The sequence below is a fragment of the Phacochoerus africanus genome, chromosome 14 (genome assembly GCF_016906955.1).
Source record: "Phacochoerus africanus isolate WHEZ1 chromosome 14, ROS_Pafr_v1, whole genome shotgun sequence".
NCBI lineage: Eukaryota > Metazoa > Chordata > Mammalia > Artiodactyla > Suidae > Phacochoerus > Phacochoerus africanus.
In genome coordinates this window covers 18,307,029-18,320,475 of record NC_062557.1, presented here as the reverse complement: position 1 = coordinate 18,320,475, position 13,447 = coordinate 18,307,029, and the positions used below count along the sequence as shown (strand labels likewise).

At 55.6% G+C, this 13,447-nt stretch overlaps 1 protein-coding gene across 2 annotated transcripts in view; it reads right to left on the bottom strand.

Moving 5' to 3' along the window:
- Positions 1-13,447, bottom strand: part of MAP3K14 (mitogen-activated protein kinase kinase kinase 14) — a 39,586-nt gene that overhangs the window by 14,096 nt on the left and 12,043 nt on the right. Inside the window, exons 2-7 of one of the 2 annotated variants that reach the window (XM_047756547.1) lie at positions 8,045-8,253; positions 5,115-5,390; positions 3,950-4,019; positions 2,108-2,318; positions 1,108-1,725; positions 454-591 (exon numbers count right to left, since the gene is read on the bottom strand). In XM_047756547.1, coding sequence (XP_047612503.1) covers positions 454-591; positions 1,108-1,725; positions 2,108-2,318; positions 3,950-4,019; positions 5,115-5,370 — 1,293 coding nt within the window. In that variant the 5' untranslated portion in view covers positions 5,371-5,390; positions 8,045-8,253. The remainder of the gene's footprint in view (positions 1-453; positions 592-1,107; positions 1,726-2,107; positions 2,319-3,949; positions 4,020-5,114; positions 5,391-8,044; positions 8,254-13,447) is intronic. The other variant, XM_047756546.1, reaches the window with a different exon arrangement.

Below are 13,447 nucleotides of genomic sequence, written 5' to 3'. Positions count from 1 at the left end.
AGACAAGCCTGGAGCTCTCGCTAAGTCTCATTTCCCCTCGGTGTCCATCTCACAGGACCTATGACATCAGCCGACAGGAGGCAGAGCCCGAACTCCAGCCAGATCTGACTCCTTCAGGAGGCGCCTGTGAGGTGGAGGCTATGCTCCTGCTATCGCTTCCCGGTTCACTATGTGGTTCAGGGGTTTCGGCTCAACATGAATTCTGCGACAATCCAACCATCCTCCAGGTTTTGACTTGCCCTGGGGGCCTCTCACACACCGAGCGCACTTCCCAGGCAGGGACATGTGACCGGGACTGTCCCCTTCCAGCTCTGGGGACTCAGGGCAGCCAGGCTAGGCAGGCTCCGTTCAGAGGTCAGACCCGCGGCCGCCCGGTGATCAACCTTGAAAGAGAGCAGAGGGCACGCGACGGGCCTCCTGCCGACCTCCCTCCGCAGCCCGGGGCCGGCGTACCTTTTTGACGGCACACTGGAAGCCGGTCTGCTTGTCCTCCATCCTGTGGACCTCGCCGAAGGCGCCTCTGCCCAGGCAGGGCTGGCGCGTGGCCCAGTGGACCTCCTCTCGGTACTCATAATCCACCGGCTTGAGTTTCTGGGGTTGGCAGGAGAGAGGGGCCAGTGTCAGTGGCCAGGGCGGTGGGGGGACGACGGGTTACAGTGAGGAAGGCGCTCCAGGCGGCAGCCCTTGCCAGGCTTCGGGGCTGAACCCTCACGATCAAGGACACCACCAGAGCTGAGACGGGACCAGAGCGGGTTACAGGAGTCAGGCGAAGGCAAAGGGGAGCATCATGGGCTGTCTGGGGAGCCGACCGTCCCCCAGACGTGTGGTTGTGGGGCAGAAAGGAAATGATCAACAACCTTGACCATGAAAAGATGACTTGGGAGCTGAAAGGGAGAAGAGTGGGAAGGACGGCGAGGAGGGTCGGGGGCAGGGATAATGTCCATGACAGATGGGATGAAACCCAGGAATCTGGGTGCGGGAACCCCAAACATTACCGAGTTATCCACTCAGAGAACTAGAGGCAAAGGGGGAGGAAGCGGGTCGTGAACACCGACGGCCCGGAGGGGACGGGGAGGGGGTGCGTACACGTGTCTGGGGCCCACTCACCTCAATGAGCAGGACCCCCTCGCTGTCCTCAGTTTCGGGGCTGGGCTCCTGGCGCCTGGAGCCCCCGAGCGACCAGGTCTTGGCCAGGCTGGCGAGGCTGTGGGCCTGGCCGGAGCTCACGCTGCCTTGCAGAGCGTGTACCAGGTACTCCTCCACGGAAAACTTCTCGCTCGAGCCGCGAGGCGGGCAGCTGGGCTTCAGGTGTGGGCCGGGCAGGGGCTTCTGACTGTCTACACAGGCCAGTCTGCCCGGGTGTGGGCCAGGCAGGGGTGGCTGGCTGTCTACACAGGCCAGTTTGCCTAGGAAGAAGGACTCTAAGGGGTGAGGCTTCCAGGGCTGGAGCGGGTGGAAGGGGAAGGGGTGGGGCAGTCTGCTGTAGGGAAAGGGCTGAGCGGGCTGGGGCAGGGGGCCTATGTCCTGGGGGTGGTGGAGCTTCCACACGTGGTTTAGACACTGCAGGGGGCTGATCAGTTTGTGGAGTTCCGGTCGAGGCAGTGCTGGCCGCAGGCCCTCCCCGAGTTTCTTAAACCAGAGTTGGCCAAGGCCCGGCTCCTTCAGAGGCTTGGTGAACTGGGGGGCGTTTCTAATATATGGGGCACCTAGTGGAGACTCATCCTCCTGTGGGGAAAACACAGGTGTTAGGACACGGGGCTGAGGCCAAGGCGCAGGCGCCACTCTACTTCTTTTTAGGGTTGTCTCTGCGGCATATGGAGGTTCCCAGGCTAGGGGTCGAATCGGAGCTGCAGCTGCCGGCCTATACCACAGCCACAGCTACGCCGGATCCGAGCTGAGTCTGCAACCTGCACCACAGCTCACGGCACTGCCAGATCCTTAACCCACTGAGCGAGGCCAGGGGTCAAACCCGCATGCTCATGGATTACTAGTCGGGTTCTTAATCCACTGAGTCACAACGGGAACTCCAACAGGCACCATTCTGAAGGCCCCTGAGCCTGGATGGTGCCCAGGTACTGGGGGGCTGCGGCATGGTGGCGGGTCTCACCTGCACGGGGACTGTGCAGCTCTCCTGCTCAGGGGTTCTGGGGAGGGGTTTGGCCAGGGCTGCTCCCCCCTGAGCCGGGGACTTGGAGTTCTTCTTCTTGCGTTTCTTCCGGGCTTTGCTGCGACGCTTCCCCTTCCAACACACACGGGCCATTTTGCCCTCGGTCGCGTGGGCCACATTGTTGGGGATTTGATCAAGACTCTCGGACTGGCTGTCAGAAAGGGGGCACAGATACGCATTCTGAGTGTGAGGAGGCAGGAAGACGTAACGCCTCAGGTAACTGGCGTGGAGGGGGGGCTGTCACATAGACCCAAGGTCAAATCCCAGCTCATCCAGTAACTGCATGAACTTGGCAAAGTTCCCAAGCTCTAAGGACCGTCCGTTTTCTCATTGATAAAATGGGTATAGTATTTTCTGCCAGGCAAGGTGGAGATGGGGTTCAAAGGAAGTAGCTCATTGAAACAGCCTACCTTGGTACCTAGCCCCCCGGCAAGCCTCTGACAAACAGCAGTAATTACTTTCGTGAGGGGACACACTGCTCTTCAGCTGCGGGGGGTTGGGGGTGGGAGTTGGGGAGGGGGACACAGGTCTCTCCTGCCCTCCCAGGTGGGCTGCCCTTGGAGAGGTCCCAGGAGGGGCGTGTGGCTCAGAGGGCCATGCCCCTCCGCAGGCATTCTCAGCTCTAACTGAGATGGTTTCTGCTGCCTCTGAAACAGGGACAGTTGCGGTTGGTCACCGTGCACCCCCGTTGGTTCCTGGGCACACCTGGCTGCCATGGCGACATGAGGAGCGGCATAAGCAGACACCCTGCCCGGGCTGGTTCCCCGGGACCAGGGGTGTCTGCCCTTCTCTGCCGGCCCAAGGCTCAGCACCACCGTGGATCTAACTCAGCTCGCACCCCTGCCAGGTCTTAAGGCTCTGGTGGTAATGGGATTTCGGAAAGGGCTGCTGCCAAAAAGCTGAGGGGCAGACCACAGCCTCGGCTGCCCCCCCCCGCCCCCGTGGCCTCCTCTTCTGCCCCCCACAAAGGAGGCAGGCTCACCCCAGTCCCAGAGGGTTGCTAGGGGGCTACGGGTTGCTCTCAGGCAGCGGAAAGAAGCAGGTCCATCAGAAACCCCCCGGTACCCCTTACCCTGGGCCAAAAGGCATCAGGGGTGGCATAAGGAATTGGACCAAACGCTGGGCATTTCTTGGTTCAAGGGCAGCAGCTCTCCCCACAACCTTCTTATCACCAGCAGCCCCCAGATTCCAGTGACAGAGAAGTCTGCCCTCTGGGAGAGGAGGAACTGTCTCCAGGTTTAACCTCCAGTTTCCAGAAATCATCCTTGGGGCTGGGAGTCTGGGAACAGATGAGGCCTTGCTTGGCCTCCCTCCTGCAGGGGCCACCAAGCTGCGAGTCTGTCTGTTCTGGCCTGTTTCCAAGCCCTCGGCCCCCCCGGGGGTGTGTCCCACAGCAGGTTTTGCCAGTGGGACAGACCAGTGAGAGTGGCCTCCTTGGGCCTGCACCCATGGTCACGCACGGCCCGGAAAGTGCCTCCGGTTCCCAGCACCCACCCCACTGATGGGAAACAAGGGGGAGCAGCGAGGACTCGGAGCATAAAAATACACTGTCAGGCTGATGAGACCCAGAGGCAGTCATCCACAGGCTGTGAAAAGCTTTTGAAAAGCTTCTTTGGCTGGGAGAGCAGCTCAGCCAGGAAAGGCTGGGCGGGTTCCAAGAGCCCAACCACAGGTGCTGAAGGAGGGAGCCAGGGGTCACGGGGGAGCGGCCCGGACAAGCAGCTGGGGTGGGGACGCCGCCGCGTCAGCTCCTGGCCATCCCGCTCAGGCTGGCCTCCTTACCTGTACTGTTTGGACCCAGCGATGAAGATCCGTTCTGAAAAAGTGGGGCTGAACTCCTGGCTATTCTCACCTTTGAAGTGCAGGAAAAGGGGTTGGGGGAGCAGAAAGGAGAGAGAAAGGGCAGGAATTCAGCACTTAGGAGAGAGGCATTTTGCAGGGCCGCTCCTCCCGCAGACGGCCTCACCCCACCCTCCCAGCTTCAGGGTCAAGAGCAGGGCTGTGCCTCCAACCTGGGATCACACGCGGGCCCAGCTCACACCATACACGGCCGAAGCATGAGATTCTGCAGAAAACACTCAACACGGGGCCTGAAGCCCAGGAACAGCTCAATAAATAGACACTATTCTCTCTGTGTGTGGCCACTATTATGTCACTCGCTCCACTTTAATTTGCATCCTTTCATCTCCTGTCAAAGACCAGCCAGGAGACAGAGACAAGGCGACGGATGTGTGTATGTGGGAAACAGCATCCCAAGCTGCGGGTCTCTCCAGGCTCTGTCCCAAGAAAGCTCCAGGGCGGAGGGTAGGTGTTGGGGAAAGAGGGGACTCCTGGCCCTACCCACCCTCCTGGGTGTCTCAAGCTCCCGTGGCCATTTTAAGGTGTTGAGAATGGAAGCAGAAAGGACCAGACCTCGCCCTGCGGCACCTCGATTGGCTCCACGGGCTGAGGGCAGGCGTTCCTGTTCATTCTTCGAAGGGGATGGGGGTGGTGGTGGGTGTGTTTCCCTGAGGTGGGAGGTGGTGAAGTGCTTAAGGCCCCAGGGGGCTTTCCGGGAGACCTGGCCCTTCCCATCTGGGCCCCTCCAGAGATGCTCAGGCTGCTCAAGGTCACAGCAGAAGGCTGCCCGTGGGCCTGCCTGACCGCCCTGCAGCGTCCCCTGGACCCCGGAGCCCTCACGTGCCTGCCTCCTGCCCCCTTCCCCGGCTCCACCTGCCGCTTCTCCCTTTCTGTGTTTCATTCCCCGCACTGGGCCAGCTCCCACTTCGCACTGAGTCTTGCCTTAACCCCCAGGTGTGTCTCACCTACGGGGCTCCCCCCGACCTCCCTCTTCCACTGGGGGGGGGGGGGCTCCTGAGCCCAGCCTCACCTTGCCTAAGCGCTGCGCCCACCTGCTGGCCCCCCGCCTGCCCTCCCTGCCAACACCCCCCAACCCGGGGCCCCTTACATTCGGCCTGGGCGATGATGGAGATGGCGGCCGGGCCGCCCTCAGAGCCCTCCTTGGCGGTGCCTTTGGTGATGACGTCGTTCAGGATCTCCCACTTCCCGCAGAACACGGGGCTCTTCTCCACGGCCTCGAGCTTGTGCACAGAGCTCTGCTGCTTCTCCACCGCCTGCGTCTTCTCCTTGGCTTTGGCAAACTCCTTCTGCTGCCCGACCGCGGAGCCGGGGGCGCCTGGGCAGGCCATTCCCATCACTGCCATCTCCCAGGCTCACGCTCACCCTGAGACAGAGAGACCGCACCCTGAGCAGGTCACCCCCTGAGCCCGAGGGGCCCAGGTAGGCTTGGGAGGGAGGAGAACAGCGGGGGGCCAAGGGTCTCTGCCTTTTCACGCCATGCGTCTTTCTCCTCCAAACGGTACAAATGGCAAAGGGGTCAATCTCTCACCATCAACACGGTTCCTTGTGGTGGGAGGCCCCAGCCCTACAGCCCCTCCATGGTAAACGGCTCTTGCGCTCTGCCCCGCGTGAGAACTCCAGCCCGCCTCCTCCAGGACAGCCATGCATGGACCAACATCTGGGTTGGTAAATAAGGGCTTGCTTATTGTAAATAAGGGCTGAATCTTTTTCCGCTTTGTGGCGAAATTTTGCTTCCCCAGAACAGGGTGGTGGAGCCCACACTCCAGAACCATCCATTCATCTCACTGATTCCACATAAACCTCGCCTTCTTATGCCAGCACCATCCATGACGGCTTTTCTTCAAGCGGAGAGAATCAGGGTTTTGTTTTGCTCCCCAGCATGAGGTATATAGGTATGCATATGTGTGCGTTCGTGCGCACGAGTGTATATACACGTGCATGTGTGCGTGTATACAGATTTGTGTGCATATCGACACATATACACATAAATGAAATCTTGCAAAATCTAAAACTCGGCATGTAAACGGCAACATCAGCACTTTGCTGCCTTCCCGAGATGCATCTGTTTGTGGCTCTGAAGGCACTGCCATGCTTCCCTCTATAAAGTCTAAAGTCATCTGCTTAAAGACCTCTCCTAGACAGTATTTTTTGTTCGGGTAAGATTAGGAGTGGAATTTATATTAGAGCCCCAGACACTGACTGACACCTCTAGAAATATGGAGATAAAGCACAAGAATTCACCTCTCTCTGGGCTCCACCAGCTCCGAGTTCCCTCCGAGCATGAAGGGAGAAGAGAGCCCACTGTTGTGACAATCTGTGCAAATAGCCCATGGGCTAACGCTGTCATGAAAGAGAAGGGCCCTGCCCTGAGATTGCTACCATTTGGGAACCTTATTTTTTTTCTTTTTTAGGGCCGCTCCCACGGCATATGGAGGTTCCCAGGCTAGGGGTCTAATTGGAGCTGTAGCCGCCGGCCTAGGCCACAGCCACAGCAACGTGGGATCCAAGCCTTGTCTGTGACCTACACCGCAGCTCACAGCAATGCTGGACCCTTAACCCACCGAGTGAGGCCAGGGATCAAACCTGCAACCTCACGGATGCTAGTTAGATTCGTTTCTGCTGTGCCATGACGGCAACTCCTAGGAACCTTTTTAAAGACTGGGGCTGTGGACGCAAAGGACAGGGCTCTTCCGGGTTGTGACTTGCTAGAGGCAAAGCCTGAGAAGGCACCAACTGCAGACAGGCCTCTAATAAATGCTGATGGCAGTGTGGTCCCAGCGCTGTTACTAACAGATGCAGTCTTCTGTCTGGATCACGCCTCTGTGGGCTCTTGAGGGAGAAAGGCAGACTGCGGGAAGCCAAGCCTCTAACCCCTCTGGCCGTTTGCCCTATCAGGCTGGAAGCTTTCAAGAGACAGTGGAAGCTGGGGAACACCAGGCTGACACCCTTTGGTGAATGGGATTGCTGGTCACTATGAATTTTTTCTTTTCTTTTCTGACCGACCTGTGGCATGTGGAGTTCCCAGGCCAGGGATCAGATCTGAGACGGAGTTGGGACCTAGGTTACAGCTGTGGCAACGCTGCATCCTTTAACCTACGGCACTGGGCTGGGCATGGAACCTGTGTCCTGGCTCTGCAGAGACGCCGCCAGTCCCATTCCACCACAGCGGGAACTCCACACTAAGAATTTGGTCCTCACATCTCTGCTTTCCAGGGCCTCTTAGCTTTAACTCAGAGCAATTTCGGCTTTTAGCAGGGATGCCTGGGTGTGGTGCTGAGTTCTGGATGCTGAGGAAGCTGAATGGGTGGCCTTACTGTTCCCCGAGGACCTTAAGAAGTCTAAGGGGTGCTCTGATTTCAGTTAGGTGAAAGCCCTCCAAGGCAGGCTCTTTCACTTGTAATCACATTTTCATCCCATGCCACACCACGACAACCCCCTCCACCTCCAAAAAGGACACGACCCAGGGCCCAGGGCAGTGCCTGCCTTCCTCAGCCTCTTTACCCAGGGGAAATGAGATCTTAAAAACAAACCCCCCACTCTCCAAACCTAAACACACGAGAGGTGTGCTCACAGGGCTCTCACATAGCTTTAGTCTCATTTTCACGTGAAGAAATGATCAGCCAGCCTGCGTGGGGCAGTGCAGGGCTGGACCTAGTGGGCTGTCCTGTCTGATCCCCAGTCCCTGGGGCTGCAGGCAAACACAAAGGGGAAAGTCACAGTCCTTGCCAGGCAGAGGGCTCCTGAGGGCAGAGGTGGTGTCCCCGGTGTACCGAGGAGCCGGGCACCGGTGAAAACGGTCAGGGCTGGCTGCATCAAAGGACGACGCTGAGCATCAGAAATGAAGAGAGCTTCATCTGACGGGTGAGAGAAATGAGGCCAGTGACCAGTGCTTGTTCCGAGGGACCAGCTGTTTAGCAGTCTAGCTGCGCTCGGGCTCATGTGGCCTCTCTGCCTGACAGGGCTCATCCTGGATAGAGCTCCTCCCCGTCCCCCCCACCCCCGGAGCTGTCCTTTCACCTTGGTGGTTGGGCGGGCAGCTGGCCAGGGGCCCTGTCCTGCCTCCACGAGCACTCTAGGCTCCCCGGTTCTGGAGAAGCTGAGGCCGAGGCAGCCGAACTCCAGGCCTCCTCCTCCTCTCTGGCCCCCGATGACTCATCCGAGAGCCTGGCAGGTGGAGGGCAGAACAAGGCAGCCCGAGACGTTGGCCCAGCAGCTGGCAGCTGAACCTGTGAAGGGCACGGGGAAAGCAGGCTGACCCTCACCTCCTAGGGGCATGAAATTACGGCCGGGGAGCTGTAGAGCTTCCCCGTGGCTGGCTTTCCTGGCCACATGACCATGACTCAGACCCTCACCGTCGCTCTCCAAGTTCAAGAGGCTATTCTCAGGACACTTTGGCCTGCGAGCAGCTCGCCGGCACATACCCATGCTTGCTCCCTCACTCCTTCCCCACTTTGACGCAGGTTCTGAGCTACAAAAAATAGGGTTCTATACCCAACAAGCCTGGGACTGCTGGTCAGGTGGCCTGCCCAGCCCTGGGCTTTGGCTCCTGGCCCGCTGCCCCCACCCACAGCCCCACGCCTTGGTCCCTTCTCTCTCTCTCCTGTAGCTTGAGGGGGGGTGATGAGGGCTCAGTGGGAGCCTGCTGTGTCTCTGCCTTTGAGGACAAGTCAAAATCCTGATCCATTACTCAGCTGGACGCTCTCCCCAGCTCCCCTCAGGCCTCAGAGGCGTTCTTCCCTCTGCTCTGTGTCAGAGCCGAGGTCATGAGCAGTGGTAATAGCCATACCCACTTGGCTCACCCACACGACCAAGAAAACAAAAGGGGAAAGGAAAGGGGCAGAATTAATTCGGTATACGTTTAGGGTCTGATCCACATAAACTGCCTGTTCTGTCTTCTGTGGTGTCTCCACAGCCCCCTGGAGAAGTCTGGGTCTGGGAATGACTGGGATGGTACCGGATCAATCCTGGGCATATCTGTGTGACCTGCCTGCAGTGGACAAGGCTCCTGGGCTCAAACTTGGCCCCGTCGCCAGCTAGTAAAGATCTTCTGTCCAAGTTGAAGAGTTCTTTCTTTTTTTTTTTTTTTGCTTTTTTTCTAAGGCCACACTCACAGCATATGGAGGTTCCCAGGCTAGGGGTCCAATCGGAGCTACAGCTGCCGGCCTACACCACAGCCACAGCAACACAGGATCCGAACCGCATCTGCGACCTACACCACCGCTCAGGGTAACGCCAGATCCTTAATCCACTGAGCAAGGCCAGGAATTGAACCTGCAATCTCATGGTTCCTAGTCGGATTCGTTTCTGCTGCACCCTGATGGGAACTCCAAGTTGAGGAGTTCTTAATGTGGGTTCAAAGATAGTTGCAGGGAGGTCTGGGAACCCCAGAAACCATATTGGTATTTTTCCAGGGAAGAGGTCCATAGCTTTGATCACATTCTCCAAGGGGCTGACATTCCTCAGAAGGCTGCTCTGAAGATCAAGGCTGGGGCTAAATGCCTGATTCTGGCTCCATTCTTTTACACCAAGGAAGAGCTCACTAATGAAGCACCTTCCTACCTGATTGCAAGTTCGAACCACCAGATGGATTCTCAAGATGCACTTGCCCCCGGTCTACTGACTCAGCCACTGGGCCTAACACCCAGAAGCTTTACTTCTGACAAGGTCTCTGGATGATTCTGACGCCCAGGGGCCCGGGACTGCCACCTGACCCCTGCCCTACACAGCAAGGCTGCACTGTCCCATATGGCAACCCCTAGCCACGTGACTGTTTATATTTCAATCAATTTGCTTTCAATAAAACTTAAAAAACAGTTCTTCAGTTACACGAGCTGCCACACAGGGCAATGTACATGGTCATCACCGCAGAAAGTTCTATGAGCACCGTTCTTGCCTAAGGCTAGGACAGCAATGCCTCCTCTGACAGCAACCATTCCTGTTCCTGGGATTCTGTGACAGGAATGGGCTTTAGACTAAATGAATGTTTGATTAACTGGAAGGTACAAAAATAACATTTTAAATTTTGATCTCCAGTGATAATAACCTTTCTAAAATGATCATATTTCAGTTCCCTGTTTTAGTAAGTACAGTAAAACACCAGATTAGGAACCAGAAGATATGGGTTCTAGCCTTGGCAGCCGTTTTTTTTTTTTTTTTTTTTTTTTTTTAAAGCAGCAGGACCATCCTTTTTATTAAATGAAATCATCCCTCAATCCCCAATATGTAAGGGCTGGGAGCATGCACATGATAAGTAGTAACTCGCTTCAGAAACAACTGCTCTGCTGAAGAGAGAGGTCAGGGCCACACATACTCCACTTATCTTCAGCTACCAAGGACTTCTCCGGTATCCTAGGTCTCCAAGGAAAAGCGTGTGAAAACCAGTGGCCTAGGAAATCTTTTGAGGTTCCTTCGAGTTCCCCAAATGGCACTGATTGGTCAGGATTATTTGAGGGGGCAATGATGCCGATTCAGAAGGATAATTGTCAATATTTACTAAGCCCCACCTTACCATTATTTTTTGGCCACGCCTGCGGCATGCATAAGTTCCTGGGCCAGAGATCAAATCCGCACTTACAGCAGTGACCCGAGCCACAGGAGCGACACCAGGGCCTTAACCTCTATGCCACCAGGGAACTCCCAGCCCCACTATTATTAATGTCGATTTCAGATGTGAAAACCGAGGCTTAGAGTTCGGTAGCCTGCCAGGGCACTCCCACAGTGACAGGTTGCAGAGGTAGGGCTGAGCCCTTGTTGCTGCTTCCCCAGCCTTCATGCTAAATCTTGAGCAGCCCACTGAGTTTTTTCTCTTAGCTTCTTCAGAATTGTTTTGAGGATTAAGTGAGGCAGAAATGCCAATGAGCTTGCCTGGCGAACAGACGGTGCTAAAGGAAAATTCATTTCCTTGCTTGTCATCAAGCTCATAAAACGCCATCACTGAGACAATGGGACTTCTCTCTATTTTAGTACCATACAGCCAAGGTATGGTCGAGCCTTACGTAAGCATCCAACGCTCTGAGCCTTGGTTTGCTGTGCATAAAAGAGAAATACAGGGCCATGATGAAAATGATCACTCAAGAGCCAGGGCAGACCAGGGCAAATCCCTCTCATGATACTGCATCTGGAAGTAAAAACTTGTCCTTCTCTGAATGCCCAGAGGGGACAAATAGCAGAAGTAGAATGACTCAACTTCCTTAATAAGATATTAGCTGAAAACCAATCTCATTCTGATGCTTCCTCTTTTAAGCCTTCAGCTTGCCTGGCTCCTGGGCCACACTGGGCCAGCCTCTGCCTATCAAGGGCAAGGGGTGTATACAGATCGGTTATAAAATAGAAACCTGCCAGGCCTCTAAGAACTTGGTCTCACTGCCAATTCCACAGGTCAAACTGCCGGGTGGATGATGTGCCTGGTATAGGATTTATGACCGCCCCCAATTCCCACCCCCCGGCCGCCAACGTTCACTAGCCCCACATGTGCAGAACACTGCTGTCTCAAGTGTGTAAGGCACGGAATCACCGCACACCTATTCCTTTAGCACGTCCAGCATCTCCCTGACCCCTCCCGGCCCCTACTGGTGCTGAGCTAATCTTAAAACATCATGTCCTCAAGATAACCTCAAGCTTGAAGACATCTGTTGGCCGTGCACTGCTTATGGGCCCCGTCCCAACTCTGTGGTCCGCAATCTGTCTCACCGTTTCCCCAAACACAGGGTTTGGCTCTGGCCAGCCTGACCGCCCCACGCCTCGCTGCCTACTCCAACCTCCAGGCCGCTCTGGGTGCCTTGTCCTCGTGGGCCCCTCTGAACCTGCTGCCTGTCCTTCCCAGGCGGGGCGCAGGCCTTCCACCTCCCGGAAGCCCCTCCCAGGAGCACCGGGTCTCCTTACACTCCTTGCCCTCTTTACTCCTCAGATGAAATCCTGCAGGAGAACAAACTCTAAAAATATCATGCCTCATACACCAAAAGAAGAGAACTATTGCTTTGTTTTGTTTTGTTTTAGGGCTGTACCCACAGCATATGGAGGTTTCCAGGCTAGGGGTCAAATCGGAGCTGTAGCTGCTGGCCTATGCCACAGCCACAACAACACCAGATCCAAACTGCGTCTGCGACCTGCACCACAGCTCACCTAACGCTGGACCCTTAACCCACTGAGCGAGGCCAGGGATCAAACCTGTGTCCTCATGGATACCAGCTGGGTTCATTACTGCTGAGCTACGACGGACACTCCAAGAAGAGAGCTATTTCTTGTGTGCACAACTCCAGAATTGCAATCGAGGTATGGAGCATGTAGAAATGTGGGAAAAGATGCACAAAGATGTTCAGTGTATTTTTTTTTTTTTTCGGCTGCACACATGGCATATGGAAGTTCCCAGGCCAGGGATGGAGTCTGAGCCACAGATGCAATCTAGCTGCAGCTGCAGCAGTGCCAGATCCTTAATCCACTGTACCACAAGGGAACTCCAGTTTTCATTTTGTATTTTCATTTTATTTCTTTTTCCAGTTTTCATTTCTTAACAGGTAATGTTTCCAAGCGGTAAAAATAAAATACAGAAAGGATGAACTCTGAGAAGTATAAGTCCTTCCCACCCTTCCCTGGCTCTTCTTAGGGGACCCCCATCACCAGTTTCTTACATATCCCTGCAGAGACATTCTCTGTGGGGTATTACTTCCAGGGTGAAAACAAGCCTCAATCAGCCTAGGGTCTCTTGGTATGGGGTGAGCGTTTAGGAGGCATCTGGTCCACATTTGTGACTGGCGCTTCATAAATATGTGATGACTGTTCCCCCCGATGCCACACACATGGGAAACCTCGCCAGAGCCTCCAGGGCTGGTCAGTGAGGTCTGGGGCAGGGCTGCTAAAACGGAAGCAGGAGATGGGCAAGCTTGTCCCTCCTGGTTTTGGTTTTCATTTCATTCCCTTTCTTGTTCGGCCCTGGGAATGGAGAGTTTTATCTGTTATGACTCAAGAAGCAGGGAGGTGTTCAAAGATGCCTCTGCCAGCTGTCCTCAACTCGGACGGCCGCTTCTTCCCTGCTTTTACTTATAAGCACCCATGACAAGTGTGCGCGGGGGTGAAGGCCTGCACCCCTGCCAGATACAAGACATCCTAGTGGGCACAAGTGGCCCCATAAATAAAGAGTGGAAAACAGCAGAACTGGACCAGAGGGAAAATCACTGGCCCCTCCCTGGCTGCTCATGGCAAGGGGTGGGATCTGAGGGCTGGTCCCAACCCAGGGAACCTGAGAGAGGAAGGGGTTTCGGGCTAGTCTTTCCTCCCTTCCTTGTATAATACCTGACCCTGCTTTTAAAAAAATCTTTCTTTTGTTTTCAAATACAAATGTGATACTTGTTCATTAGAAAAATTTAAACAAAACAAAAAGTGTACAGAGAGAAGAAACCCCTGCACCACTCCCTTCTTGCTGCA